The sequence below is a fragment of the Anoplopoma fimbria genome, chromosome 10, assembly GCF_027596085.1.
Source record: "Anoplopoma fimbria isolate UVic2021 breed Golden Eagle Sablefish chromosome 10, Afim_UVic_2022, whole genome shotgun sequence".
In the NCBI taxonomy this organism is placed as follows: Eukaryota; Metazoa; Chordata; class Actinopteri; order Perciformes; family Anoplopomatidae; genus Anoplopoma; species Anoplopoma fimbria.
In genome coordinates, this window is record NC_072458.1 from 24,092,562 (window position 1) to 24,105,202 (window position 12,641).

General features: G+C 41.7%; 1 protein-coding gene across 1 annotated transcript; it reads left to right on the plus strand.

Annotated features, from left to right (window-relative positions):
• Window positions 1-8,552: 8,552 nt before the first annotated feature.
• On the plus strand, window positions 8,553-11,715 carry LOC129096960 (cortexin-2-like). The gene is made up of 2 exons (XM_054605641.1): window positions 8,553-8,613; window positions 10,933-11,715. Exon 2 carries the CDS (start codon window positions 10,999-11,001, stop codon window positions 11,269-11,271), a length of 273 nt encoding a protein of 90 aa, XP_054461616.1. The 5' UTR covers window positions 8,553-8,613; window positions 10,933-10,998; the 3' UTR covers window positions 11,272-11,715.
• The last annotated feature ends 926 nt before the right edge of the window (window positions 11,716-12,641 follow it).

A 12,641-nucleotide genomic window follows, 5' to 3' on the forward strand; every position in this document is an offset into this window, starting at 1 on the left:
TAGTCCGTAGTAGTCTGTAGTACTTTGTAATAGTCTGTAGTAGTCAGTAGTAGTCTGTAGTACTTTGTAGTCTGTAGTACTTTGTAGTAGTCTGTAGTAGTCTGTAGTACTTTGTAGTAGTCAGTAGTAGTCTGTAGTACTTTGTTGTAGTCTGTAGTACTTTGTAGTAGTCTGTAGTACTTTGTAGTAGTCTGTAGTAGTCTGTAGTACTTTGTAGTAGTCTGTAGTGCTTTGTAGTAGTCTGTAGTACTTTGTTGTAGTCTGTAGTACTTTGTAGTAGTCAGTAGTAGTCTGTAGTACTTTGTAGTAGTCTGTAGTACTTTGTAGTAGTCTGTAGTACTTTGTTGTAGTCTGTAGTACTGTAGTCTGTACTTTGTAGTAGTCTGTAGTACTTTGTAGTAGTCTGTAGTAGTCTTGTAGTAGTCTGTAGTAGTCTGTAGTACTTTGTAGTAGTCTGTAGTACTTTGTAGTACTTTGTTGTAGTCTGTAGTAGTCTGTAGTACTTTGTAGTAGTCTGTAGTAGTAGTCTGTAGTACTTTGTTGTAGTCTGTAGTACTTCGTAGTAGTCTGTAGTAGTCTGTAGTACTTTGTTGTAGTCTGTAGTACTTTGTTGTAGTCTGTAGTAGTCTATTGGTCTCCTCTGAAGGCCAGAGAGCTCAGCGTTTTGCTCGAGGGAACTCCAGCTGTTCTCATTTTTTAAATAAAGATAGAAGGTTTTGAATTGTCCTCCAAACAGAACCGTCTGGTGATGGTGTGACGGCGTGGTCGTCTAAAAGAGGAACCAGGTCTCACTGTGAACCGGATCGGGCCTCCAGCAGGACTCTGTGGACCCGCTGGCTGCTGCTCCATCAGCTGTTTACACCGTCAGCTTTACGCCAGAGGAGATGATTCATAATTCAGACGTCCTTCATGAATCACAACAACGCTGCTCAGCTGTTAGAATAATAAAAACCTCAGAAAGTTAGAAGATTAAAAAGAAAACCAATCAGGAAACAGATGTTTTTATAATTATAATAATAATAACTTTATATAAAAACAGAACAATAGAGGGAACAATAAAAAACAATAAAATAAATACTATAAAATAAAATAAATACATCAGGTACTATAAAATAAAATATGAAATAAAATAAATACTATAAAATAAACTATGAAAAAAAAAAGCAGTAATGTGACGACATCACATAAAAGCCAGTCTGTCAAAATGTGTTTTAAGAATTTAAAAGCCTTTTCTCCTCAGGCAGCTCGTTTTAAATCCGAGGGGTCCTGAAGGCAAAAACACGGCCACCTTTTATTATGGAGACGTTCTGATTTAGAGGAAACAGGAACACTTTTCTGATTTATTAATACAAATAATAAACGGGATCTAAACTGTAAATCAATAAAGAGTGAGGTGATTGGCTGTAATTCATCAGAGCAGCTACGTGGCATAAAGTAAAGATTATGATCAGAAGTTATTGATGCTCAACCTCATGTTTCCAAAAAAACTAAGGAAATTCAGAAAGACATCAACATGGCTGCCTTTCAAAATAAACGTCCATCAGTGCAACAACAGGGTCACTTTTAATGAATTTCCTCCGTTTCTTCTTTATAGTTAATTTAATCTCAACACAGATGTTTCAAAATAAAAGTCTCCCAGTAAAGGGTCCTGGAACTGAAGACTTTTTATCTAAAAAGGTCTGCAAGAAACTAAATATTTCAGATAAACACGAAGCCGCTCTCTCTGGGATTGTAACCCTAAACCTCTGACAGCGTCGATGCCTTGCTTTGCTGCTTGAATTCAACTTCTACCTGCAGAGAGGAAACACACACACACACACACACACACACACACACACACACACACACACACACACACACAGTGAGGCCGTGTAGCCTGAAGCGGTACTGAAGCCCTGAAGGCCGGTCCGGTTTGAGGATCAGAACGAGCTGCTGTTTGAATGTGAATCAGCTGCTGCAGAGTCTCAGCTTCCTGTTGCTGCTGCAGCATCGACCGACAACACGTCGCCGAGAATCCACCCGACACACGAGGACACCGGTGTTCATTACGTTAACAGTCACTGTGACTAAACATGTTTGAAGCCATTAAACACTAACTTTGACCAAATCAACATGCAGGAGCTAAAATGTTGTTTAAAAAAGAAAAGTTTGAAATCTTTTTTATTTTCACTGCAGCAATCGTGTTTCCATCAGGAGACAACATCTGGTTCTTTAAAGTGAAGTCACTGCTTCATGTGTTAAAGCTGCATTCTCTCTCCTGACCACCAGGGGGCGACTCCTCTGGTTGTATAGAAGTCTATGAGAAAATGACTCTACTTCTCTCTTGATTTATTCCCTCAGTAAACATTGTAAACATGAGTTTATGGTCTCAATCTCTAGTTTCAAGTCTTCTTCAATACAGCATGATGTTCATTTAGTAAATGATGCTCCATTTAGAGTCAAACAGACCATAAAGCAGGGGATGCTTTAGGGCGGGGCTACACACTGATTGACAGGTCGACACCAGAGACGTATACGGCGTTCTTACGTCACTCCTCCTCAGTCCATATATGGTCACTTCCTGTTCACTGGTTAGCGAAAAAACAATATAGCAACGGCCGTAATCCAAGTTAAAGATGGCCGTGAACCTAGAAGGCGATGGCCCAAAACGCCAAACTCGAGGCTATGGTTTCAAAATCAGGATTACAGCGACAGCAAACAGTAGATACGGAGAACATCATCTCTCGTCTCCCACAATGCATGTCACCAACACGGCCTTTAGCTTGGCACGCTAGCAAAGTTAGCTACGTTCGACTAACAAATGAAACGTTATCTTACCCGATATGTTTCATGCATCGACTCTTTGTATCAGGCGGGAAGAGAAAGAACTTCTGAGAACATCCTGGTACAAAACTCACCGTGGCTTCAGAGAGACGACACTTTAACTTTTGGGCGTGTCGTCTTTAGAATATATATTTTAACATGTCTGAATTTTTACATATGTGTAATTCATGGCATAAATCAACTGGATCAAGACTTATTTCTCCCGTCGCTTTATCTGAAGTAAGGTCCCATGATGGTCCATCAGAAAGGGGCGGGACTTATCCTCTATAGCAGGAAACACATACCTGTAACGAGACGGTCCGATGACGTCACTCTGTGTAACAATCAGCCCTGTGATAACACAACCTTTAACAATGTAAAACCAACCAGACGAGTTAAAAGGTCTTTTTCACTTCAGATTAAATCATAAACCTGTAAAAACTGTGATGCAGGTTTTTATTGAAACGTTTGATCCAGTAAAAGTCATCAGAATCAGAATGAACATTAAAGTACAAGATGTGTGTCAGTGCTATATTTATTTTCAAAATAAAAGTCTAAACCTTTATGAACGATGTTTGTTCTGTAAACGCTTTCACTCGTGGTTTTGGTACAAAAGCTGTGTAATATTTCTAACAATGCAGAAAGTCAAACGTTGGAGGTTTTCTTTCTCTCTCTCTCTCTCTCTCTCGCCCACACAGATTGACATCCTCTCTCGCCCACTCTCCCTCCTCATCCTCCTCTTCCTCCTCTTCTTCCTCTTCTTCTCTCCACACCAACACATTTTACAGCCTTCGTCTTCACAGAAACAGAACCATATGAAACTACAACACAGCTGCTGTGAATGCCGGGCGGCAGAGAGTACTTTAACTCAAGTACAACATCTCAAGTACAACTACTCAAGTATTCTCTCCTCAGACTGCATGACTCAATGCATGATGGGAAACGCCTGGCTGTCTCCAGATCAAACAGCTGATTGGCTTTCCGATTTAAAAACAAAAAACACATTGTAATATTGAAATACTTAACGTTGGCTATCAGTCATGTTGTGCAATGGAACCAAACTCCTGGAGAGGGACTGGACTTTTTCCTTTTCCGGAGTTGCCCAGGGTGAGAGGCGCCGGGCGGGGGTGGGGATACTCACAAGCCCCCGGCTGAGCGCCGCTGTTCTGGAGTTCTCCCCGGAGAACGAGAGGGTCGCCTCTCTGCGACTGGGAATCGCAGGAGGAAAGTCTCTGACTGTTGTTTGTGCCTATGCACCAAACGGCAGTTCGGAGTACGCGGCCTTCTTGGAGTCCTTGGGTGGTGTTCTGGAAAGGGCGCCGACTGGGGACTCCATAGTTCTTCTGGGAGACTTCAACGCTCACGTGGGTAACGATGGAGAAACCTGGAGGGGTGTGATTGGGAGGAACGGCCTGCCCGATCTGAACCCGAGTGGTGCTTTGTTGTTGGACTTCTGTGCTAGTCATGGACTGTCCATAACAAACACCATGTTTGAGCATAGGGAGGTTCATAAGTGTACTTGGTACCAGAACACCCTAGGCCAAAGGTCTATGATCGACTTTGTAGTTGTGTCATCAGACCTGCAGCTGTGATTTTCATGGACAGGATTTCAAGGCGCAGCCGGGGGGAGGAGAGTTTCCGGTTTGGGGACCTCAGAATCGCATCCCTGCTTTTTGCAGATGATGTGGTTCTGTTAGCTTCTTCAGAATGTGACCTTCAGCACGCACTGGGGCGGTTCACAGCCGAGTGTGAAGCGGTCGGGATGAGAGTCAGTACCTCCAAGTCTGAGGCCATGGTTCTCTTCCGGAAAACGGTGGATTGCACCCTCTGGGTTGGGAGTGAGTCACTGCCCCAAGCGAGGGAGTTCGGTGCAGCGTCAGCAGTGATGCGGGCGTTGTACCGGACCGTTTTGGTGAAGAAGGAGCTGAGCCGAAAGGCAAAGCTCTCGATTTACCAGTCCATCTACGTTCCAACCCTCACCTATGGTCATGAGCTTTGGGTAGTGACCGAAAGAATGAGATCGCGGATACAAGCGGCCGAAATGAGCTTCCTTCGTAGGGTGGCTGGGCTCAGCCTTAGAGATAGGGTGAGGAGCTCAGACATCTGGAGGGAGCTCGGAGTAGAGCCGCTGCTCCTTCGCGTCGAAAGGGGCCAGCTGAGGTGACTCGGGCATCTGATCAGGATGCCTCCTGGACGCCTCCCTTTAGAGGTTTTCCAGGCACGTCCAACTGGTAAGAGGCCCCGGGGTAGACCCAGAACACGCTGGAGAGATTATATATCTCGTCTGGCCTGGGAACGCCTCGGGGTTCCCCAGGAGGAGCTGGAAAGTGTTGCTGGGGAGAAGGACGTCTGGAGGACCCTCCTTAGCTTGCTGCCCCCGCGACCCGGCTCCGGATAAGCGGAAGGAGATGGATGGATGGATGGATGGACATCAAAACGATCAGCAAAGAGTTTCACATGCAGACATAAAAGAACAAAGGATAGAATACAATGTAGATACACACATTTACACATGAATATATATTTTTACAAACACATGAATACACAAGACAAGGTCTGAAAACTACAACCAGCCTACAGATCGGATCTAACAGGAAGTAACTGTTTCTGTCACTTCCTGTTTATTCTCTGAAGGCCGCTGGAAACTGTTCAGCTCTTCTCAAATGAGCAAATCTACTCTAGTACATCTACCCAAGTACTTTTACTCTAGTACAACTACTCAAGTACATCTACCCAAGTACTTTTACTCTAGTACAACTACTCAAGTACATCTACCCAAGTACATCTACTCAAGTACTTTTACTCTAGTACATCTACTCAAGTACTTTTACTCTAGTACATCTACTCAAGTACATCTACTCAAGTACTTTACTCTAGTACATCTACTCAAATACATCTACTCAAGTACATCTACTCAAATACATCTACTCAAGTACATCTACTCAAGTACATCTACTCAAATACATCTACTCAAGTACATCTACTCAAATACATCTACTCAAGTACATCTACTCAAATACATCTACTCAAGTACATCTACTCAAGTACATCTACTCAAATACATCTACTCAAGTACATCTACTCAAGTACATCTACTCAAGTACTTTTACTCAAGTACATCTACTCTAGTACATCTAATACATAACAGTAATCAAGTATGATCAAATATGAGGTAGTTGTACTTTTCATACTACTTCATACTTCTACATCAGTTTACGTATTGAAAACTATTAATATAGTTTTGTTATTAATTATTAAACTACAGAACAGTTTACATCTGGATCAATGAAACGATTAATGGATCTGAGTCTTCACCTGAGAAGAGAATTATTTATGTTAAGGAGACGTGCTTTTGTGACTGTGTACAAAGATGTATGTCCCCACAACGTGGGTAATACAAACACACACACACACACTGCTCTAGTAGTGATATGTTTTTCTCAGAAAGACGGCAACAGGTTGAAACGGAGATTAGATGAGGAGAGTGTGTGTGTGTGTGTGTGTGTTTGTGTGTGTGTGTGTGTGTGTGTGTGTGTGTGTGTGTGTGTGTGTGTGTGTGTGTGTGTGTGTGTGTGTGTGTGTGTGTGTGTGTGTGTGTGTGTGTGTGTTTTTTTTAAGTCTGAAAATTCAGTCTGTGTCAAAGTGCTGGATGGAAAACATGCAGCAACGTGATGGAAGAATCAGCTGTTCTATTAAAGATTTCAATTAAACTAAGATTGTTCATGAACTGATGAAAGTGTGTGTGTTTGTGTGTTTGTGTGTGTTTGTGTGTGTGTGTGTGTGTGTGTGTGTGTGTGTATGTGTGTGTGTGTGTGTGTGTGTGTGTTGGGACCGCACTGACCACGGTGCGGTTGCCACGGTTACCCATGGTCTCTCTCTCAGCCTGGCGACTGATATGTGGATGCTGGCAGCCGTCACCATGGCGACACACTGCACCTGACATAACTGCACCATCTATCAACCCACGAACGGTCCGCATTTCAAAAGAATTAATTTTAAAAAAGTAAACATGGCGTCAGTGACCTTATTTAGAAAACAAATGTTATTTGATCAGATCTAAACTAATATTATTTATTTTGATATAAACAAATATTTGATCCTGTTTGAATGGTGCCATGAATACACAGATGAAGTTTGTTAATCTAAAAGTTAATCATTTTGAGTTGTAGTCTGTTGTAGGATCATTTGTTTTTGTGTGAAACCGATCATTAAGAACATCTCTCGTCACCAACACGGCCGTTAGCTTAGCTTGCCTACTGAGCTACGTTCCACACGTGACGTTATCTCACCTGAAGTGTTTTATCAGCGACTCTTTTTATAAACAGGAAGCAAAAGAACAAGTGAGAATCATGTGAGAACATCCTGATACGAAACTGAGAGAGAGAGTGTGTGTCGTCTTTATGGTTATGTATTTTCAAAGTCTTATACTTCAACAGTTTTATGACAAACCAAGCTTTTCTTTACATGCTAATGTTTCTTTAAATCGTTCAAACATCATTTGTCTAATTCAAAGCACATTAAATCGGATCAAAACAATATTCTCGCCCCTTGATTCTGTAAATATTTACATTACATTACATTACATTACAGTCATTTAGCAGACGCTTTTATCCAAAGCGACTTACAGGAAGTGTATTCAACATAGGTATTCAAGAGAACTACTAGTCACCAGAAGTCATAAGTGCATCTCCTTTCTTAAACAAGCATCTCAAAGTATAAGCCAGAGCAAAAGTATAGTGCAGAGGCAGATTACTACGAAAACAATAATTGCAACAGACTAATCCGAATATAGTAAGTGCTACAAACTACTACGAATAGGATAAGTGCAGTAAACAAATACAAATTCAATTTCAATAGGTGCAGCGAACTGATACGAATACAGTAAGTGCAGCAATTAATACGAGTGCCATAAGTGCTACGAGGAAGGCTCCGGGTAGTACTTCATGAAGAGGTGAGTTTTCAGCCTGCGCCTAAAGATGGGCAGCGACTCTGCTGTCCTGACGTCAGTGGGGAGTTCATTCCACCACTGAGGGGCCAGGACAGAAAAAAGCTGTGACCGGGTGGATCGGCCGCAGGGACCTCTGAGCGACGGGGCAACCAGTCGCCCCGAGGCAGCAGAGCGAAGTGGGGGGGGCAGGGGCAGGGGTGTAGGGCTTGACCAAGGCCTGGAGATAGGAAGGAGCTGTTCCTTTCACTGCCCTGTAGGCTAGCACCAGAGTCTTAAACTGGATGCGAGCTCTTACAGGGAGCCAGTGTAGGGAACGGAGAAGGGAAGTTGTGTGAGAGAACTTGGGGCGATTGAACACCAGACGTGCTGCAGCTTTCTGGACAAGCTCCAGAGGTCTGATGGCCGACGCCGGGCTCCAGCAAGTAGTGAGTTGCAGTAGTCCAGGCGGGAGATTTATTTTCCCCATACTACATTTCCCATAATGCAACTGTCTTTCATTCAAGCCTCCTCGTCTAGAAGAAGAAGAAGAAGAAGTGGGAGAAGAAGGAGAAGAAGAAGGAGGAGAAGGAGAAAAAGAAGAAGAGGAAGAAGACGAAGGAGAAGGAGAAGAAGACGAGGAAGAAGAAGAAGAAGAAGAAGAAGAGGAGGAGGAGGAGGAGGAGGAGGAGAAGAAGAAGAAGAAGAAGAAGAAGAAGAAGAAGAAGGAGAAGAAGAAGAAGAAGAAGAAGGAGAAGAGGAAGAAGAAGAAGAAGAAGAAGAAGAAGAAGAAGAAGAAGAAGAAGAAGAAGAAGAAGAAGAAGAAGAAGAAGAAGAAGAAGAAGATGAAGAAGAAGGAGAAGATGAAGAAGAAGAAGCTCCGTCCGGTTGGTTGAGACTTTATTTAGTGAGCGACGCTTCTGAGGTTAAATATTCTGTTTTTAAGGTTTTCACACATTTGGAGAGGCAGCGGCCTGAAGAGACGTAACAAAAGGTGTGTGTGTGTGTGTGTGTGTGTGTGTGTGTGTGTGTGTGTGTGTGTGTGTGTGTGTGTGTGTGTGTGTATGTGTATGTGTATGTGTGTGTGTATGTGTGTGTGTGTGTGTGTGTGTGTTTGATGAATCAGCACAAAATGGCTTCCAATTAGTGAGTAAATGATCAGTTTTCAGGGATTAACTCTCCAGGCCAGACAGAATCGTACCAGCTGCATGTTTTTAAGCTTCTTCTGCAGAACCTCAGGAAGTGAAGCTGAACAGAATAAAGAAGAAGAAGAAGAAGAAGAAGAAGAAGAAGAAGAAGAAGAAGAGCGGCGGTTAAATATTAAAGAAGGAGGAGAGCGTTTAACTGCAGATTCAGCAAAGTCCTCGCTGGACGTCCTGCAGTCAGGAGCTTTTTTGTAATTATAAAAAAAAAAAAATTGTAATTTGCCAGAAATAATTAACTGATAAAAACACTATTTACATGTCTGAGGATTTTACAAAGAAGGATAATTAATTTTTAAATGCTTTTGAAACAGGAAGTCCTTTTTAAAAAAATACTGTTGCTTTTGTCATGATTTAAAGGAGGAATAAAGTTTTCTGTGTTGGAGCCTCCTGTGGTTGTCACTATAGAGAACACTTTGAATACGTCCGTTCCTCTTAACGTGATTGGTCGATGCCTTTATTAGCGATGCGAAAGCTACAAAACATCCGGACGCTAAAAGTACAAACTGCTAAAAATAATGTTGTGTGACGTCCCGACTCCTCAGTTTTTAGAGTTAAATTCACAAAGTAGACTACGATTCATTTACACAATCCTTCTTTTGGTGCTGTTGATTTTGGTACGAGTACCTTCACACGGGAAAAAAGCCCCCCAAAAAATAAAACAAAATAACGAATATTTGGCCTATTTTTTGTAGTAATAGAGCTTTGGATCATTTAGTTTCCTGTTTGGAGTCCAGTTTTTAATCCTGTGATCTCTATCAGACGTCCAACAGCTTTAGAGATCAGCGTTTGGTACAAAGAGAGTTTCTATCCAAACCTCAACTAAAACTAGAATAACTGATCTTCAATGAATCCAACCAGGTTCTGGAAAAACAATCTGTTTGTTCCTAAACTTTATTTTCTTGAAGATAAAAAAAGCGGTAGAAAAAGATTCTGTTCATCGTAGTGTCGGTTAAAATGTTGATGATCTGATTTGTTCACCTGATTTAGGAGGAAGTTTCACATCAAACTTAATTTAATTCACCAAGTTTCCCTTTAGTCAACTCTCAGGTTTTAAACCCAGAAAGAGACAAAGACTGAAGAACAAAAGAAGCCCTTTTAACGCCGGTTGACTTCATCTTTTAATCTTCACGTGGGCAGAAAGTGAGGATCTGCTTTCTTTGTTTCCAGAGCGACGTGTTGAAAGCAGAACGCCGCCCACAGACTGCTGGACTGAGAACAACAGTTATAAACAATCTGAAGACGTTTACTTATGAAACAGCTTCAGGAACACAAAGAGATCTCAACGAGAACATTCAGTCCAACGCTCGGTCTCCTGGTGGTTTAGGTCAGAATGTCACGATGTCTCTGGAGTTTAGCACCAACAAGAAGCAAATAATACAAAGTTCAACACCTCTTCCTTATTCTAAACCTTGACATTTGTTGGATTTTTTTTTCTGAAGAAACACACAAAAATTTGGCGTAACTTTATAAGATAACGTACGAACCGTCGTATGAAGACAAAGTTAGTCGTATTCATACAATTTATAATGAGAGGGAGATAGGTGATTATGCTAAGCTAGCTGTTAGTTACTAATAAGCATAATGTTGCATAATTATTATTAATTCCTCACTATTTAAACAGCAGTTATCAAGTTTCAGGTCAGATGTGTCAGATATTAGCATGCTACCGTTAGCTTTGTCATATTAGCATGCTAACATTAGCTTTGTCATATTAGCATGCTAACGTTAGCTTTGTCACCCATTTAACTTCGTGATTAAACTAAAGGTAGCATGTTAGCACAGTTTTTAGCTTCAAAGTTCAAAATAAATGCAAATGTTGAGGATGTTTGAGCGGCTGATAACCTTTAATCAAGCTCCACCTACGAGCTTCTTCTGGACCTCTAACTCACACACTTATTGATCTTTGGTGTTGTGATCGGTTGAACTGATTATCTATTTATTAATCACTTCATTTATGTTTGATAAACATCTTTCAGGTGTTGACGTCTGTTTTCTCTGCAGAAGAAGAAGACGATGTCTCTGGTCGGAGAGAAGAAGATGCTCCTCTAACCGTCCGTCCGTCCCAACATGGCCGACGACCTCTACAGCAGCACCTTCTCCGCTTCTGAGTCAGACTTCTCCTCCTCCTCCTCTTCCTCCTCCTCCTCTTCCTCCGCCGCCGCCTCCTTCCTCACGCTCGAGCAGCGCGCGGCCTTCATCTTCGTCCTCATCCTCTTCATCTTCCTGGGCCTGCTGATCGTGCGCTGCTTCCGGATCCTTCTGGACCCGTACCGCAGCATGCCGTCCTCCACCTGGACGGACTACATGGAGAAGGACACCTTCGACTACCGGATTTCCTGACAGGCAGCCTGAGAGGCAGCGACCCCGACGACCGGCGAGGTTGAGCTGAGGCGACGATGGCGCTGACGGAGCAGAGACACCGGCACACGTTTACCCCCCCACACACACACACTGTGGTGGTTGCTATGGCGACCAGACCAGCAGACGGCATGATGGGCAAGTTAGTCCCAAATTAAAAGAAAAAACGTATTGTTCAGACCAAGTTTATCTGTGGTCGTCATGGCGACCCCTGTTAGCCTTGATGGGCAGCGAGACGACAACATCCACGTTTACAAGTTTAGACTCGACAAAATCAAACATCTTGACTTAAAAGACGCTGATTGAGAATTATATTACCGCCGTAAAGTTCTTTATATTCTAAAATGATCGTAAAAATCTTCATTTTTGTGACAACAAACTAATTTTCAGATGCATTAAAAACTAAATAAAGGATAGATTCATTCAGTCCGGACAAAGATAATCAAGTTGAGCCTGAAACACAAAAACCTGGTTTGAATATCTGAAGTATTTTTAAAATAAAACACTCAAAGCTTCGGCTTTTAATTGATGATCAGTAAAGTTTCTTTGACTTCTTTAACATTTAGATATAAATCTAATCGTCACAATGAGTCCGTTCTGGAGAAGCAACCGTTTGGGGGAAACAAAGTGTGCCTTGTGTTTTTTTTCTGCTTCCTGTCTGATCGTCGCCTCAGTCCGCCTGACAGGTAGTACATTTGGGCAACAAAATACCCACAGCATCTATAAACAAACCGCAATTACTTATTTAAATATGATCAGATAATCAAAAACTAATTCCAGTCCTGCAGAGCTCGTTTTTTAACGAGTGAAATGTGTCACAGCAAACTAAATCATGAGACAAAAAGAATCTAAAATAATAATTAGTGGATATTTGGGTCAATTTAAAACTTCCTGTTTGTAGCTGTGAGTTTTGCCCAGATCTGAAGCTTGTAGGCTTCCTTCCTCTCTGACAGCAGCGCTGCAGGATTCAACAGCAATGCAGCAAGAAGCATGAAGTTAATATAAATATATATCTATATATATATATATATATATATATATATATATATATATATATATATATATATATATATATATATATATACATATCTATATATATATCTATATATATATAGATATATATACACATATACGCTGCTGGAAGCTGAAGAGGGATTTCTATGGCTTCTACTCGTCCATCAAACTGCCTGCCAGGCGGCGTGTTGGGGTTGATGTCTCTCACAAGAGATAAACATTTATTTTTAAAACTTTTTGTTCTTTTTCACACAAAATAATGGACAAGTTGAACTTTCATCATCAGACTTTGAGAACTTATTCAGAGAACTTGACGAAACAGGTGAACAGTGAGGAGG

What these genes read in the sequence shown, in the direction of transcription:
- LOC129096960 (XM_054605641.1), top strand. Translation starts at nt 10,999, where the DNA reads ATGGCCGACGACCTCTACAGCAGCACCTTCTCCGCTTCTGAGTCAGAC.